The sequence below is a fragment of the Acipenser ruthenus genome, chromosome 24 (genome assembly GCF_902713425.1).
Source record: "Acipenser ruthenus chromosome 24, fAciRut3.2 maternal haplotype, whole genome shotgun sequence".
NCBI classification, from domain to species: domain Eukaryota; kingdom Metazoa; phylum Chordata; class Actinopteri; order Acipenseriformes; family Acipenseridae; genus Acipenser; species Acipenser ruthenus.
In genome coordinates, this window is record NC_081212.1 from 28,532,810 (window position 1) to 28,549,447 (window position 16,638).

At 40.7% G+C, this 16,638-nt stretch overlaps 1 protein-coding gene across 2 annotated transcripts in view; it reads left to right on the forward strand.

The window, feature by feature from the left end:
* LOC117429095 (solute carrier organic anion transporter family member 3A1-like) overlaps positions 1-16,638 on the forward strand; it is a 54,111-nt gene that overhangs the window by 1,795 nt on the left and 35,678 nt on the right. For both annotated transcript variants that reach the window (XM_034048273.3, XM_034048274.3), the window contains exon 2: positions 8,796-9,264. In XM_034048273.3, coding sequence (XP_033904164.1) covers positions 8,796-9,264 — 469 coding nt within the window. The remainder of the gene's footprint in view (positions 1-8,795; positions 9,265-16,638) is intronic.

Sequence of the window (16,638 nt, forward strand, 5' to 3'; positions counted from 1 at the left end):
TTACAAGCCCATATTTTCCATAAGCATATTAATCTAACCTGCCCTCCACTCATGTGACTGAAACCACATTGTATTGATTGTAAGCTCTGTTTTGCAATAAAAAAAACTGTATTTGTATTTAGAAGAAAGTAATTTCCTTGAAATATTAACACATATTTAGGTGCTGCCAAAGTATCCTGGTTGTACTGCATCCGAAAGTAGGTTATTGGGTTGTAGGCTGTGTCTGCGTGAAGCGTACTAAATGTTACACACGCATGCATGATTAGGCAGAGTTGCCACATCGAAATATCTTGCAGACTCTGTGCAAGTACAGCGGCTCCAGGAAATAAAGCAGGGTAAGAAAAATAAAAGCAGATAATTTTCCACAAAGCACTCCAAAGTATTTGAGTTATTTGTTGGAATATGAGATCATGCTCTGACAGATGTTGCTATCATGTCTGGAGTGAAGTCTGGATCATAATTATTGACTTTGTCCTCATTTCTAGAGGCAGTCCTAATCGGTGTGTTCTGCAGAGCGTCTTGTGTGTTAGTATCAGTATTAATGATGGTTGATTAAAATGGAACTCAAGTAAACATAATCATATCAAACAATGTATAGGTTAATCTTTAGAAACTCTCAAACAAAAACATCACATGACATCACAGGAGACTTCCTATTGGGCCACACTTTTAAAGCTTTAACTCCAGTCTTTAATTAACTCCTGCTTTATGATAATTATGATGACGATGTAGCTGCAGAGTATGGTGATTCTGTGGAAGACTGTCGGCTCCATTGACCAGATGTTCTGTTGTTAACACACATCTAGATATTGGCCAGCAGTGGCCTGTTGTGCTGAATGGTCCTGTGGTATAGGAGTCCCGCTCCATAGGAAAGGTGTTTAGGAAAGGTGGTATGACAACTCCATAAGATTCCCTGTAGTGATCAGTTAATGACCCCCATTCTGATCCCTTAGCTCAAGCTGAACCACGTTTGGGAACTGCGAGACACTTAAGACTGGAGTTATCTGAAGTTACAAGATCTAGCCCAAAGCAGAAATATATTTAGTGGCTTGGGCATTTTTAGACGCCTTCCACCACACACAGGAGGATATCACATGTACAGTACAGGGACCAGACAAAAACATGCTCTAGAATTGCTTGCGATATTTAGCAAACACTCTACTGTTCTGTAATGTACTGAAGCTCTTGATTCAGTCACAGTGAGGAACACAGCCAGTCTGTCAGACGCTGTGGCCACACCCTTTAATTCTTCAGTAAAAAAAGTTCAAACAAGTGGCTTTGCTCTTTGCACACTGATCATTCGTTAGACTTGTGATGCTGCATAGACGTTACTTCTAGGACTTCCATTAAAACATGTGAGCCCGACAACTGCATAGAAAGAGGACTGTTACTAAGAATGTGTTTTTAAACCAGCTTCAGATGTTGAATGCAGCTCATAAGAATATTCATAAAGACACATGCTTCCTGTTCTCAGTGTGTTATCTGTAGGGCAATATCGCACACCCTAAATGTAAATAACTGATACATGTGTGCAGATGTACATTAGAATCTAACATGCTTTGCAGCTCCCACAGCAGTGTCCATGTCAACTCCTGCTGTGTTTCACTGCTGCATGTTGGGATGAAGTGAATAAAAGGCTGTCCTGCTGTCTAGGCTTGTGGAGCTGGATCTTATGACCAGTCTGTGTTTCAAGGTATGGAAATCATGAAGAGCACAAACATTATCCTGTGTTTAAATAAATAAAAGCAATCTATTGACACAAAGAACATAATTACAGGCTCAACAAACAAATAATAATGCACACAAGACTACTGACATACACTGACTGTATGCACACATACAAAAAGTCACACTTTTTTTAGATTGGAAAAAAAAAACAGACAGAGGAGAAAAAAATGTATAGAAAACTTTTCAAGACCTCACAGGTCACTTCACTAGGTGATAGTGGGAAGTTAAACTACTGATCTTTATGTCTGAAAATGAACGGACACATTCAACTTCTTTTTACCTACTGTTTAAGCCACACCCAACCAAGATACATACATCCACTGACATGATGGTTCAGCTAGAACAGATTTGTAAGCTTTGAACTTTTCAATGACAAACTCAACTTTATGTTATCGGCTGCTGGATTTGCCTTTGCTAAAGAAAAGGACGGCCGGTGTTTAGCATTTCCTAGCAACTCCTTTTGAATGCGTTCCATGACATATAAATATTACTGCGGGTGATTCCTGTTCCTGTACAACGCACAGACAGTCTGTTACTGTGAGTGAGTCATCTAGGCTTAACCTTCCCCCCACGCAGACTAAAACTGCACACGGTATTCCCGTAGGAGAGTTCTTTTTATTCCTCTAAAAGAAAATGCGTTTACTACACTAGAGAGCCATTAGAAAGAGTTACTGTACTAATGAAATGTTTATATTGAGCCCCACCCCATTCACTACACTGACTCAGCCTCTCATCTCTGCTTCAGCTCCAACATTACATTCATTCTTCTGCGTGTAGTCATTCACCTATCTATGTCATGCTGTGTGTGGAAGAGAATAGAAACAGGGGAACTGGAATCTTGATAAAGAGTTAGTGCAGTAAATCATGGTGAATGCAAAGCCAGGAATAGTAAAGCGCAGTGAAAGCACAAGCATGCATGGTGAACGGCATGCAGACATGGCAATATATGTCATTCCATATAATTAAGATTTAAGTTTAAAATGCTCTGGCACACGCAATTGCACAACAGTGAGAGCTTGTACAGGAAGTATCTGACTAAAAAATAAAAAAAGAAATGTAATGTGGCATTCCAGGGTGGGTATACCGTCTGGCTAGCATCCATTTACAGAAACACTCTGATGTACGTTCGTATAAGGCTCTTTGCAGATTTCCAGCCCCTCACAAGTCTTCACTGTAACTCTGTGAAGTGTCTGTATATTGTAAAGCCTTGCTAGCAAGGGGAACAACTACTGTAGGCAAACTGAGATACATGCTTAAGGTTTCTTATCGACGACATTACAAAAATAATCTATTGCCATTTCATTTCAAATTTTTTTTTTTTTTATGCAATCATTCTGAGTGTTATTTTCCGTTACATCGATATTGTGTAATCACAATTTTTCTCTATTTTCACTGTCTTTCTCAAATCCTGAGCTTACTTTGAGCTGGTCTGGGCAATAATAATTGCCTGGCATTGAACTGGCATCGTCATTCCATTCACATCATGTGAGAATGTGACCTTTCAACCCTGCTGCCTGCTCTACATATATTGAGAGAGAGAGAGTAGGAAGAGCCAGCCCAGTTAAAAGATCACAAGACAAAAACATAAAACTTGCTAGACTGTGAAGCCCATCTGCACAGACTTTGTAAAGTTTGTATACTTTACTTTTCAAGATCCGGGATTATTTTAAAATCAATTCTTTTAGCTGGTTTCTAGCGCATGGACATTTTATCTGACGTAGCTGGAAATTCTACATCATTGTTGGCTGTGTCCAACGCTCCATTAGGTATATAATAATTAAATGTATGCTAGAAAACACTTAATTTGTGTCGCTGTTCCATATACAGGTATGTGTCACATGAGCAAAATAAAAAGCAGTTATTTGGTATTACTAAAATAGAAGGACATACGTGCAAAAAAAAATTCTGTGGTTCTTTTAGTTTCCTGTGGGTGACAGATCCATCAAAAGCACACGTACACAGATGCACTGTTGCCTTTTTTGTCACGTTAGCATCTAGCCACAGATATGTCATTGCCGCATTGCCTCACCTTCCAGATGATTTATATCTAATGGTTTTTTTGTAGTTTTTGGGGAGGCTTACCTGTTAGAATCAGTGGAAAAGAAACTTCCTCTCACAGGTGATAGTCCAGACCTTGAAAACACACAGATAGGATGTGTGTAATACTGTGCTGCTGTTATACAAGTCTGTGGGCATGACATTTAAACTTGAATGAGTTTAGTTTCACACTTCCTTTCACCTAGATCTTTAATAAAGACTGCGTATGTATCTTACGCATGTTCCCAAACTGAATCATTTCTCCTTACGTTTCTTCTCAATTTCTGAAAAGAAAAACGCTTTTACAAACACTGGAATTTCACTTCTTTCAAGGAGCAAATCCAATGAAAGCACTGCAGCTCATCTGTGGCTTAGCCCCTGAAGTTCAGGCAGGACATGTCCTGCTGAACCCCTTGTAAAAGCATGGCGTATCATCAGTACAGGACTACTGTAAGAGAAATGACCCCCAAAGATAAGAATCTTACACCTACACGTTTTGTCATCAGAGTCGAATGAAGCCTGACCTACTTTTCCATGAGGTGGGTTAAGGAGGAAAACACTTTTCACTTCTACCTAAATTTGGACACGATGTAGGGAAACAGGGACAGGTGACAACCCTAGTGTTTATATAGCTGATTCTATGAAGTACTGTATGTGCAAACATTACCATATGAAATAACCATTTACTACTCTGCTTCACTTCATCTTATAGATACTGTTTATTTACAAACACTCAATGCAAGAGGGAGAATGTGTTCCTGTTTGGCAGAGTTACAAAATGAGTTACATGATACCATAATGCACAACACACTTACAGTAGACCTGCGGTAATTACTATTGATGGAATTAACCGAACAGAGTTACATTATATCATCCACACACTCACTGAGCAAAATAGAGTGAGAACTCCCAGCCATTCCTTTACAGCCAATTGAAATGTTGTGATCTTCAGCTGTAAGTAATTAGCTTGTATGAGGGCTTCATCAAACAGTGCAGTGTTGGAAAATAAGGCCCACCATGGCATAGCAGACATTTCAGGTCAGGTTTTACCATACTACAGCAGGGTCTGTAGAACAGTAACTAAGCCCAGGCTTTGAGATTTTCAGATATTCAGGTCATTTTTCAGACAAGCTGAAGCAGGGCAGGGCTATGGGGGTAATGTAAGCCCAAGACACAGTGGGTGGGATACAGTATTGTATTGATCTGCACACTGGTGTCCTGGGAATGGTGTGATGTGACAGTATGACATGGCTGGGATGCATAGACTGGCACAGGTTGGGAGTGCTGGAGCAGGTCGGGGTAGAGCATTTCCAACCCCTTCTCCACATGCAGCTGGTGGGCAGTCACTTCCATCAGCACCCTGAGGTGCTTCTCAAACAAGCGGACAGTCGAGAGCACCTTGGTAGCCCTTTGTCCATACTTCAGGGATTGCATTGCATGCTCTGTGACAGGCTTGATTAGCTGCAGCATTGTCATCCTCCATTGCCATGGAATTACAATGAGTAATGAATTACAATTAAGGGGAGATTTTATTTTTTGGCATGGGCATTGGTCTTTATCAGTAGCACTGTGTATCTTTGTCAAAATGTCGTTCAAGGCTGTTTCAGGAGCTGGAATACTTTGACAAAAATAGACATTTATTTAAAAACAGGGAAAGGGAGATGAAGTACATGAAATCCTGACAAATTTACTTTGCCAACCCACGTTGTCATCAACTTTTAATTGACCAAATCTTTTGTACGACAAAAAAAAAAAAAAAAACATCCTTCAGGAAATGCTCTGGTGTGACTTTGATTTCTCATTGAAAAAAGGGAAGAAACAGCTTTCTGTTTTTAATGACTGTACTGCGAGTCAAAACTGTACACTGTAACCTCTCCATCCCTCACTTCTCATGGACTGGAGCAGAATAGTGCTGGACCGGCTCTTTTTAAAATGTGTACTTTTTACAACCCGCGCTGCCGAATAAATGCATAGATGGATAATTAAACTTTATAGTGTTCTAATCTGGACATTACAGCCGCTGGCAAGGTCTGTGTGGAAACTTCTTGCCCTTCTCTAGCTCTTCTTTTTTGATAAACTAAATGCTTCATAAATTCTATGAATAATAATACACTGCTGTTCTTATGGGAGTCTGTTCTGTGAGAGCTGCAGTACCTAAAATAGAGGCTTTAAATATAGTATAATACAGAACTCGCTGGTTGAGATTCAGCACTGCACTGAGTTCCCAGACTGTATTTTTAGCGTGAGACGAATCCTTTTGATCTTTATCATTGTAGAATATCGCATGAAGGAAAAATAATGTCAAGAGAGCATTTGTTAGGTGGTTTTCTTTAAAAGCCCTACACATTTAACCTGCAATGTCGCTTTCCTTAATAAAAACATCTTTACAGTAAGACCTTGAAACATGTAACACCAAAATGGACTAGTGTACTTTCTAAAGCTTCTTAGAGAGACATAGAGAGAGCTTGCATTTGATGAAATCCTTGAATTATCAAGTGCAAACACTATCCCTGACTCGGATGTGAAATCCAGTAAATGATCTCTTTGCTACAAGTGTGTTTCAGTCTGATGTTCTTAGGCACCTGGTTGGTAGATGCTTCCATACCCAAGACTATACGAATTTCTGCTATTTCACTGGGAACAATCTTTCAGGAATGACGCTATATGTGGCCAGTTCTGGAGAACTGGCTTCACTGAGCAACTCTTCTAAAGGAAATAGGGGCTGGTAACGACTGGGGGATGGTCTCGATGGTCTTTTTAGTGCAGAAGAATGCCTGTGGGTTATTACGATTGAATTATGTTTATTGAGTCAAGCAGGTTTGGTTCCATTTTATTCTGATTGATATTTGACAAGTCTGTCCTGTAGGCATGTTGAGTGATTGCACCTAAAATCCTCCATACCACTTTTTACTTTGTTGAAAATGTATTCTTAGTGGAAGAATGTAGTGATGAAGTAAACATTGTCCCTTGGGGGTGACACACACTGGGCAGTCATTCCCTGGGATCATTTTAGGGATGCAGGGCCACACCTCGTGAGCTCCACAGTGAACTTATGAAATGTAGAGCCCCTTATAAAAGTCTGCTTCTACTACATGTATCACTTAAACTAAAGCACTACCAACAAATGACTGCATTTTAACACGCTATTACCGTGAAATATCTTTTACTGCGAGAGTGGCTACGCAGTGTGAATGCAAGCTACTGCGCTGTATTATCGTGATTCTGTCTTGCCTTTTGGATACATAGAAGCCTTAAGTCCCCAGAGCTGCCTGTCTCTTATCTTTGTCAAACACCAAATTCAGCACCATTCATTTACCAAGAGGGAAACAGCTTTTAATAAAGCTTGGGAATGGCTTTTCAGGCCCCAGCTTATCAGATGATCTGTATTAAAAATCCTGGCAAGGAAGCAAGATTTAGCTCACCATGCAATAAAAGACTTCTGAAAGTGCTTTGAAAGTCAGTACAATCAAAGGGAAGTTCATTCAGAGCTACAGATAAAGTACACAGACGACTACCCAGAAACAGTGCCTTTCTAGGTATGTTGGTGTTCTTTTTTGGGTGTGTAAGACCTAAACTACCTGTAGTTGAATAGCAAATTAAACACAGAATGAGCAAGCCGTCTTCTAAATTCACTATTACAATTGTCAAACTGTAATTTCATGCTCAGTGAGTTACTGTGAGACACTGCACGACTTGGGGTGTGTCCTATCTGAAGTATTCAGACACAATGGAGAGGTGGGAGGGAGTGGGGCAATAACATCAAGCATTTTGTTTTATTTTAAAAGTATTTACTGTATAGGAGGTATTGTGGTGTTTAGTTAAGGGTAACAGAGGGTAGCATGCAGTGTATTGTTTTATTTGTGTCAATTTAATGTCAGTCAGCAATACCTCACACTGTTTGCATGCTGCTGCACAACCAGCTTAACCTGATTTTAGTGTCTGTGAACGGTACCAAATAGACTAGAAACGTGAAGGCCTTCGTGGTCAATGTACCCCAAACCTGCCCTGAAGGAACCACTGTTTCAGAGGGACCCAGGCATTTTAAAAGAGCCCCCAGCCAATTGAACTAACCTTGTGTGAATTCCAACCAGGGACATTAAAGACTTTCAATAGCACATTGCTGTCCCACCAAACCGCACTGCATGAACAGAATCCTAGTCCATCTTCTGTAGAGACTCAAATCCCCAACATACCTTTATAGTCCCAACCTGACTGACAGTGTCCTTTTTAAAAGTACACTTTTTTAATGCAGCTCCTTTCTCATTTAACGGAGAGGTGTGATTGATTGTACTGGTTTAAATGTATCAACAAAGTCACTTTGAGGTGTTTTGCAGTTTGCAGTGCAAGCACGTCACCTCTCGTGATGTTGTTAATACCCTTGTGCATGACAAGGAGCTGGTAGAGAGCAGCACTGTCAGCTCACAGTGTGGAGGGGCCGGCCTGCAGCCTGGGTTATTCAATTGGGCTCGTTCCAGGCTCAAAGAGAACAAAACAAAGCCAGCAGTGCAACAAAAAACAAAGTTACTTATACGATTAGACAGGTACCTCAAGTAGAGGTCTTTCTCGATGTCTCTGTGCTTTAAACTAGTCTTTGAGAAAGACTGTGTGGCGTATTTTCATGTCGTACTCATTTTACAAAACTAACCAAACAACTACTGAAAGCAATAAATTGTTTGCTTTTCAGTTTTGTAACTAATAAGGGAAACGATTCTCTGAATTCAACTGTTTCATTTAGGTTCAAGCAGACTTTTTCTTCTATACACTGCACTTGTTGTATTAACAGAATGCTCCATGGACTTTCATGCAGTGGTGTTTCTGTTGCACTGATGAGGATGGCTATAGACTGGGGTTCTCGATGGTGGAATAACTAATAATCGCATTCAGGAGTACCCTCTGCTTTTCCTACTTGTCAAAACACACCTGTTTTATTCAAAGCACTGTTCTATAGTATACCTGCACTGTGTGTGATGCTTAGACACAACAATGCGCTGTACAGTGCCTGTGTACCTGATGCTTTTACTCTCTTCCAGGTGAGCGTTTTAACAACCTTGGAGCGGAGGTTCAACTTGCAGAGTGCGGACGTTGGAGTGATAGCCAGCAGCTTTGAGATCGGCAACCTGGCGCTAATTTTGTTTGTGAGTTACTTTGGGGCCAAGGGGCACAGGCCGCGGCTGATCGGGTGCGGGGGCATCGTGATGGCCCTGGGCGCTCTGCTCTCTGCACTGCCGGAGTTCCTCACACACCAGTACGAGTACCAGTCAGGGGAGATCAGACTGGGGGAGGAGGGCCGGGACATCTGTGCCATTAACTCCTCGGACATAGAGGACGGAGGAGCAAACCTAGACTTTTACTGTGGGAGCAGGACTAACACCAACATGATGTACCTGCTCTTGATAGGAGCTCAGGTGCTGCTAGGGATCGGGGCCACACCTGTGCAGCCGCTGGGCGTGTCTTATATTGACGACCACGTGCGAAGGAAAGATTCCTCGCTGTACATAGGTAAGTAAACTCACTGGTCTATGCAAAACCTGTTTCAGAAAATGTCTCACTTCAACTTGTTACAACAAATATGGTTCGGTTTCGGTTTCAAAGGTCTGACGTGTCTTAAAAGATCTTTCAAAGACCTAGAGGTCTTAGATCTTAGATTAATTTCATGTCGTTTAAATATTGTCCTTGTTTTAAGCTGCATTGTTTAAGGTATTGATGGGCTTTTATGTGGTACGTGTTTCAGCATGCTCAACAGAAATGGTAGCAAAGGTCGACTGACAGAAGTGCTGTGTAACCAGAGAATGACAGCTCCTGTCAAGTGTTACACATTGTTACACAATTGTGCATTGACTGAATGGACTGAAGTCAAGCGTGTGGCTGCAATGTTATTCGTGGATAATATAATAGAAGAAGTTTAGACATGCTGGGTGAAGTGCTAATTTAATACAAATAAACATTGCTACACAGGGGCTGCATTCATTGCATGAGCAGATTGCTTCCCAGGACGTTTCCCTCGACCTCATCAAGTTAATTCAATTATTATTCCCTTAGCTGGCGTTTAGGGATATTAAAATATTTTATCTTCCTGTCAATACAGGACTGCATTTTGAGTACATTTACTCACTTAACTCTGCAATGTTTTTGCATGTCAACTTCAATTTCATCATGTTGCATTTTGGCCCTATAAGTTTTGTTGTTTTATGTATACCTGTGGACAATGATTTAGCTTTTTTTAGTTCCAGAGATTAATTATCAGAGACTCAACTCAGCATGAATTACCAAGCTTTTAAAATAACCCACTGTAATTGCCATCAAAATGCAATGATTGTGAATCCAAAACTTTTTTACCCATGAAATGAATGAAGTGATATGCAAAACACCTGGACACTGATTCCAGGGCATTGGGTAAAGTTCTGCAGCCCAGACTAGTGCAACAGTGTTACTGTGGGCGTTAACATAGCTTGGTGCAGTACATGCCCAGCTGATCATCGTCCTTTTAGCAGTGCTGGTCTTTCCAGAGCAGCTTTCAAAACAGCACATGCTGTATACAATATCATCTGTCTGACCATTCTCAGTGGCTTTTTCCACAAAGAGGCACCCACAGTATGCCCAATCCTGGCTCACTGCGAGCGGATCAGGGCTGACAGTCCCTACTATTGTCTGTTCTGTGTTGGATGAAGCTGTGTACACAGCAGCTGGGTAAATAATATGGCACTGCTTTCTTCCTCTCAATGCCACTTTGTTAATCCGGCGAGTCCACGTGCCAGCTGAAGCTGCTTTTATCTTATTGTGGAGTGTTCTGTAAACAGGGTTTGCGTTTATAGGAAGAAATATATTATATAGTAGGACCTTTCTTATAATGTACCGTTCCCTGTTGTGGAACCTGTAACTTTAAGGGTAAAGGCAAAGGACAAAAAGAATGAAAACCATTTCAACATGCATTTATAACCTACCGGTCGACAATCATGTCACTGTAACTGGGCTGCACTCCACAATTAATGGTCATCTGTTGATTTCCTACAATAATGATCAGATTTCATGCAGAAATTAAATATACAAGTCCCCCTGCATCAAGAAAAAAAGTCTACCTAAAAAAGTAAAACCTACTGGCTGGTTCCACAGACCCCGATCAGCACTAGTCTTGGGCTGCCTAATGTTACCCTTATGGGCAGCAGTGTGGAGTACTATGGGCAGCAGTGTGGAGTACTATGGGCAGCAGTGTGGAGTACTATGGGCAGCAGTGTGGAGTACTGGTTAGGGCTCTGGACTCTTGACCGGAGGGTTGTGGGTTCAATCCCAGGTGGGAGACACTGCTGCTGTACCCTTGAGCAAGGTACTTTACCTAGATTGCTCCAGTAAAAACCCAACTGTATAAATGGGTAACTGTATGTAAAAACAATGTGATCTCTTGTAACAATTGTAAGTCGCCCTGGATAAGGGCGTCTGCTAAGAAATAAATAATAAATAATAATAATAATAATAATAATAATACCCTGTGATAAGTGGTCCAAGATTGATGCTAATCCAGCTCTGAAACCAGCCGCACATGTTTTATATTGAATCTCTATAAAACTTGACGCTGGAAAATGTGCAGATTGATGGCATTTTCTTGCTACAACCATGTCACAAACAGATTCTTACTCCAAACGAGCGTGAATGCATTGCAGCCGCATTCGTCAGCACCAGTTCTGTGGATCCAGTCCCCTGGGCTGTGTTTCGGTAATAGATATATCTGCACAGCAGCTGGGTAGCTACCTCTTAGTTTAGTTAGCTGTATGGAAAGGGGTTACCATGTAAATAGAAAACGATGCCCACATATAAAAATAGGTCTTAATCATTCATGCAAGAATATACTTTACATGGTGCTGTATGTAAGGTTGAGGATTCATCTCGCACTACTCGAGATTCAATTATCAAAATAGTTTAATTTCTGTTTGGAGTAATAAAGGTCAAACTGTGTAAAAACCTCAATGGCAATCCCCACAGGGGTGAGTGCTCCAGTTCTGAAGGCACAAGTAATTGGCTTGGCTGCGAAAGGCATTGTGTGGCTTCAGTGAGTGCGCTGTGTGCTGACACCATCTCATTGCACCAGAAGGGAGAGTGTGACCAGCCCCGCCAGAGGGAGGCTGAGCTTTAAAAGATCCTGATCGCTCCCCATAGTACTGTAATAATGCCCTGGATGGATCTTCAGCGACCTGCAATGAAATATTTTAGGGTGTCATACATCAGGTTATTAGGTTGTTAAGTCCAAATGACTGTCCCCTGTGGCTCTTCTGCATCATTCATTCAACAAAGTGCATGTAGAATCTGGGACCTGGATCATGCAGTGTAGAGTACGGAGCGCTCACAAATTGTAGCAGACCTGTCGCATCTTCCTTTGTTCAGAATCCTGTTAGAATCTAATTCTATTATTTGTAATGACCATTCTAAGTGCTTGTGAGATCTGCTGTTCCAGATTCTGCTATCTGTAGAATGCTCAGCCACTCTCTTATTCCCCTCATTCACAACCCGTACAGTAACTCTGTTGGCTCCACTAGCTCCATAGCCTCCAGTAGAAGAGAATTCAGCATTGGAGCAGCACAGCTTATCTTTTAATGATGTTTGCATGCAAGGGAAAACCACACGTTGAAATGGCATTTCACCCTATTTATTCTTTAACAAGAAATCCAGAATTCTTTATTAAAGTCATTCCAAAATAAAAAAGAATACTGACATCCACATAAAATGCCTGCATTCACAGAGTCTGTTTTCAAGGTGACAAGAGCTGGCCTCAGTTGGATAATTGGACACTTCTTCCCAGTGTGATCTCTTTATTCCTTGTGCAGATAATGAAATGTCTGTGGGTATCCTGGCAGTTAGCTTATCTCACACTGAAAATATATATATATTTCTATTGGAGTGCAAAAATACATGTGGCAATAAAAAGAAAGGTGATAAACATTTTAAATGATGGGTTTTTTTGGAACAATAAATCAATTAATTTCAACAGGCCCAATTTGTTTTTTTTTAGGGTCGTAGAAGTCTTCAGTTAAAGTTAAAACAGGGCTGGATAATAAGGGCATGACAGATTCGGAGGAGATGCGCTGTTGTGGATTACCTTTCAGATTAAGCAGAGTAATATGATCTATTGTTTAGGTGGCAGGCAGGGAAAGTGAAGTGTAAAATCTAGATTGTGGATTCGTTGTTTACTGTAAGCAGCGCTGCTGTTAGTGAGTGAGGGAACAGGAGAAGCGTGTGCATGTAGGCCTAGCAGCTGTTAGCCTGCTGTTCCTTTCTCTGCTGGTCCTAGGAAACATGTAACTGCAGAAGCACTCACCTCAGCTCCATATTTCTGTGATGGGACAAACATGCTCTGGACTAATTGATGCAGATTAACTGAATGGCAAGTACCCAAGACTTTTTTTATTTAGTTTCAGTGTGCTGTACTCAAAGCGAAGGACATTTACAAAGACACATCTTGGTGAAACGTTTGTCTTTTTTATTGTTTATTTTTAGTTTTGCTGAGTCTCTGATTCTTTGTGTTTGCGGGAAAATAAAAAACAACAACGATTATAATTTGAAAAGTAATTTGGGACAAAAACTTGTACACAGCCAGGATTTATTTGATACTGCCATCTAGTGGTATCCAGGGGAAGTATATCTGATTCAATTTGTGTACAACAGAGATCTGTTGTGTTATGTGGTTGGGTTCATTGTTAGGGAAAAAAAAGAAAACTGAAAAGAAACTGCACACAATTGCACAAACTAGGTACGATAGTGCTGAACTCATGTTTAACGTACAACTTTAAATAAACTATCATTATGGCTGCAGTTGTCCATAGCCGAGTGTTACATTATTATACATTGTTATCTATGAGTATCCGGCTGTCAGACTGCACTCCAGCTCCTCACAGATCAGCTGATGGATCTCATTGTCAACTCAGTGCTCATGGAAATTTGCTTAGTGTCAGAATATCATTGCATTATTTAGAAAAAATCATTTACTCTAAATGCATGATTTAATAGGTGCGGGTTTGTTATGGTTGACAAATAGGGTTGATAAAAAATGATAAGCTACTGAAAATTCCAGCTAGTTTTCTTCTAACCCCAGGTTTGCAGAAGCTTTCCCAATACCTATTACAGTCACACATGCATTTTACATTGTTTCTAAGGAACTAGCACAACCAGATCTTGAACCAGTATCTCTACCTTTTTTTCTCATCCCAGAGGATGCCAAGGGTTGCTCCTCTCCACGTGTGATTGGATGTTAAGGTTTCATTTGGCTTGCAGCGAAGTTTGTCCTTACTGTGCCAGCAGCGATAGCTCAGACGCACACAATCTGGGATGAATTAGTCATTTCAAAAACATGCTGTGTCCTTCAAAGACTATTGATTTATTTATGTATTTTTTGCTTGCCCTAGTTCACTATTTTAAAGCAATTAAAAACAGTCAGCTAATTAGTCCGCTGGTTTCTAATAGAAAGATTGCTTGATACATCTTAACCGTAATGTTGGGCAGCATCTCATCCGAAGAGTGGGGAAGCCACTTTCAAAAACAACACGACCTTCAAGCGAATGTGGAGTGAGCACTGCATTATAGAGCTCTGCTGCAGCTTCATGCAGCACAGTATGTTTTTACAAACTCGTGAGCGGGTTGTCCTGGTGGCAGCATACTGTCCACACTCAAATAAGATGTAACGGATTGCATTCAGATAACAAAAAGGAGTACAACAAAGCCTTTCGCTGGAATCACAGATGTCATACTAATTGGCAATTTGTTCCAAGAATATGCTGCTGAGCATGTAACAGCATGGCCTTCACATCGAGTTCTGATATTAGGAATATTACTATAGGGGCTTGATTGTTTGCAAAGTGCATACTGTAATTAGCAGCTGTCCTTTGCACAATGATAAAAGGAGCATTGCACCATTGTGAGGCAGTGTATTTACAGAACAGTGTCCCATGGTTACTGAACAGAGAGGTCTGTTAAACTAGCTTATCTGTCAAGCCTGGCCCTAATTCTGGCAATAGCTGTTGTTGGTGTCCCATATGATATGATTGCATTAACATCATTTTTTAAGAGAAATATGGTTCTTGCCGACAGAGAGACATCTTGTGGTCCAATCAGCTCCAGCCCTTGAATGACCTTTCACCCTGGCTCATAGCAGTTGGGCGAGTGGCAGTGTTGTAGACGCATGCTTATTAAACAGTGGCACGGCTGTCAAGCAGAGCAGAATGACAATTCAGCTCAGGATTTGAATTAGTTTTGCTTGCGGGAGGTTTGCTTCTGTAATGGGTTGCACAGCATGCAAATTTCTGAAAGGAAGGACGAGGCATCACAAAGTACATGACTTGATGTGTAGACAAGGTTACAGCAGTGAATGAAAAATAGGCTCTGCTGTCTTGACTCTCAGATGAAATCGAGTGATAGACATAGCCACTGTGGTTTCAGACCTGTCAGCTGGAAGGAAGAAGGAAAGGGACCAAACATACTGTAAGATATAAAATGACATCCTTGCCCAAGGTTGCGTGTCAGCTGCAGTACCTGCTGAGTCAGTTTACTTTGTACTGACTATAGTGTTCAATAGCACTGGACAGCCATCGGCTCTGGAGCTACGAGTTATTAACATAGGATTTAGCTCATTAAATTCATGACTTGTTCAAGCTACACTTCTACAGAATAGCCCATTTCAGTTTAATACTCTGATGACTGCAGAGTTGTTTTTTTTTTTTTTTTTGCAGGTTTTGTGTTGGTCAGGTGCGAGCACGATCGTTTTTCTTTCTCATTCCAGTATATCGCTCCCAAAACAAAAAACAAGAACTATCCAATTAGGTTAATTGATGCGTAAGGAAATGTTGACCACAGTTGTAGGTCAAAATAGTAAGTGAAGCATGTCTTTATATATCAATCGATCTTTATTTTATATAGCGCCTTTCATAGTGGACCACCATCACAAAGCGCTTTACAAGATGCAGTAACAAGAAGAAAATACATAATACTTTAAATACAGTGGAAAGTGCATAATACATGATAGTAACATAATACATGAAATAGTAGCAGCAACACAGCAGCTAATAGCATATATATGTATGTACCTTAAATAATCATTTTAGCCCCATGCACACATCCCTGGCATTATATATATATGCTCTGAGCTCTGAGCTCAATACACATTATATATATATATACACATTATATATATATATATATGTATTGAGCTCAGAGCTCAGAGCACCACCGGGGCGTGTGTATGTAAGATACTTCAGATCTGTCCATGCATGTAATGTCATCTTGAAGGATTAGATTATAAATGGTCTTATCATCCCTGAGATAAGCTCTGTGCACACACTGTGTACTGCACACTGATGGGTCTGTTTCAAGATAAAAAGGCATTTGGTAGTGCCCAGGTTGCCCCAAATGATGAGGATTAGCAGCCCTGGTCCACCCTTATCAACTGGACCAATGCACTTAACACAGAAGTGCCCAAGAGAATCCAGACTTCTGCATATGTAAACGTGGCCCCAGTTCACATAATGACACCGCTGGCCCACAGCTACACATGCATATCATCATTACATGTAGTGATTTACCTTAATTTTATACATTGAACACTGATAACACCTGCAATACGTACAGAATCCATTTCCTAGTCTTTTTTAAATGAAAGAGCACTGAAATTAGCACAGCTCGTTTGAAATGGGTTTTCGTAATAAATGATTGGCAATTACATTTCAGAGGTTCTGTGCTCAGCAACATTGCCACAAGCAGGAGCGAACAGATGCAAATGTGCTGCCAAGGTCTGAGTTCAGGGCCAGCTGACATGACAGTGTTTGTGGTTTAAAAAAATAATATTCAAAACCAGGCGACTGTTTCACAGGGTGCATTCCCTGTACAGCAGTTAATAAG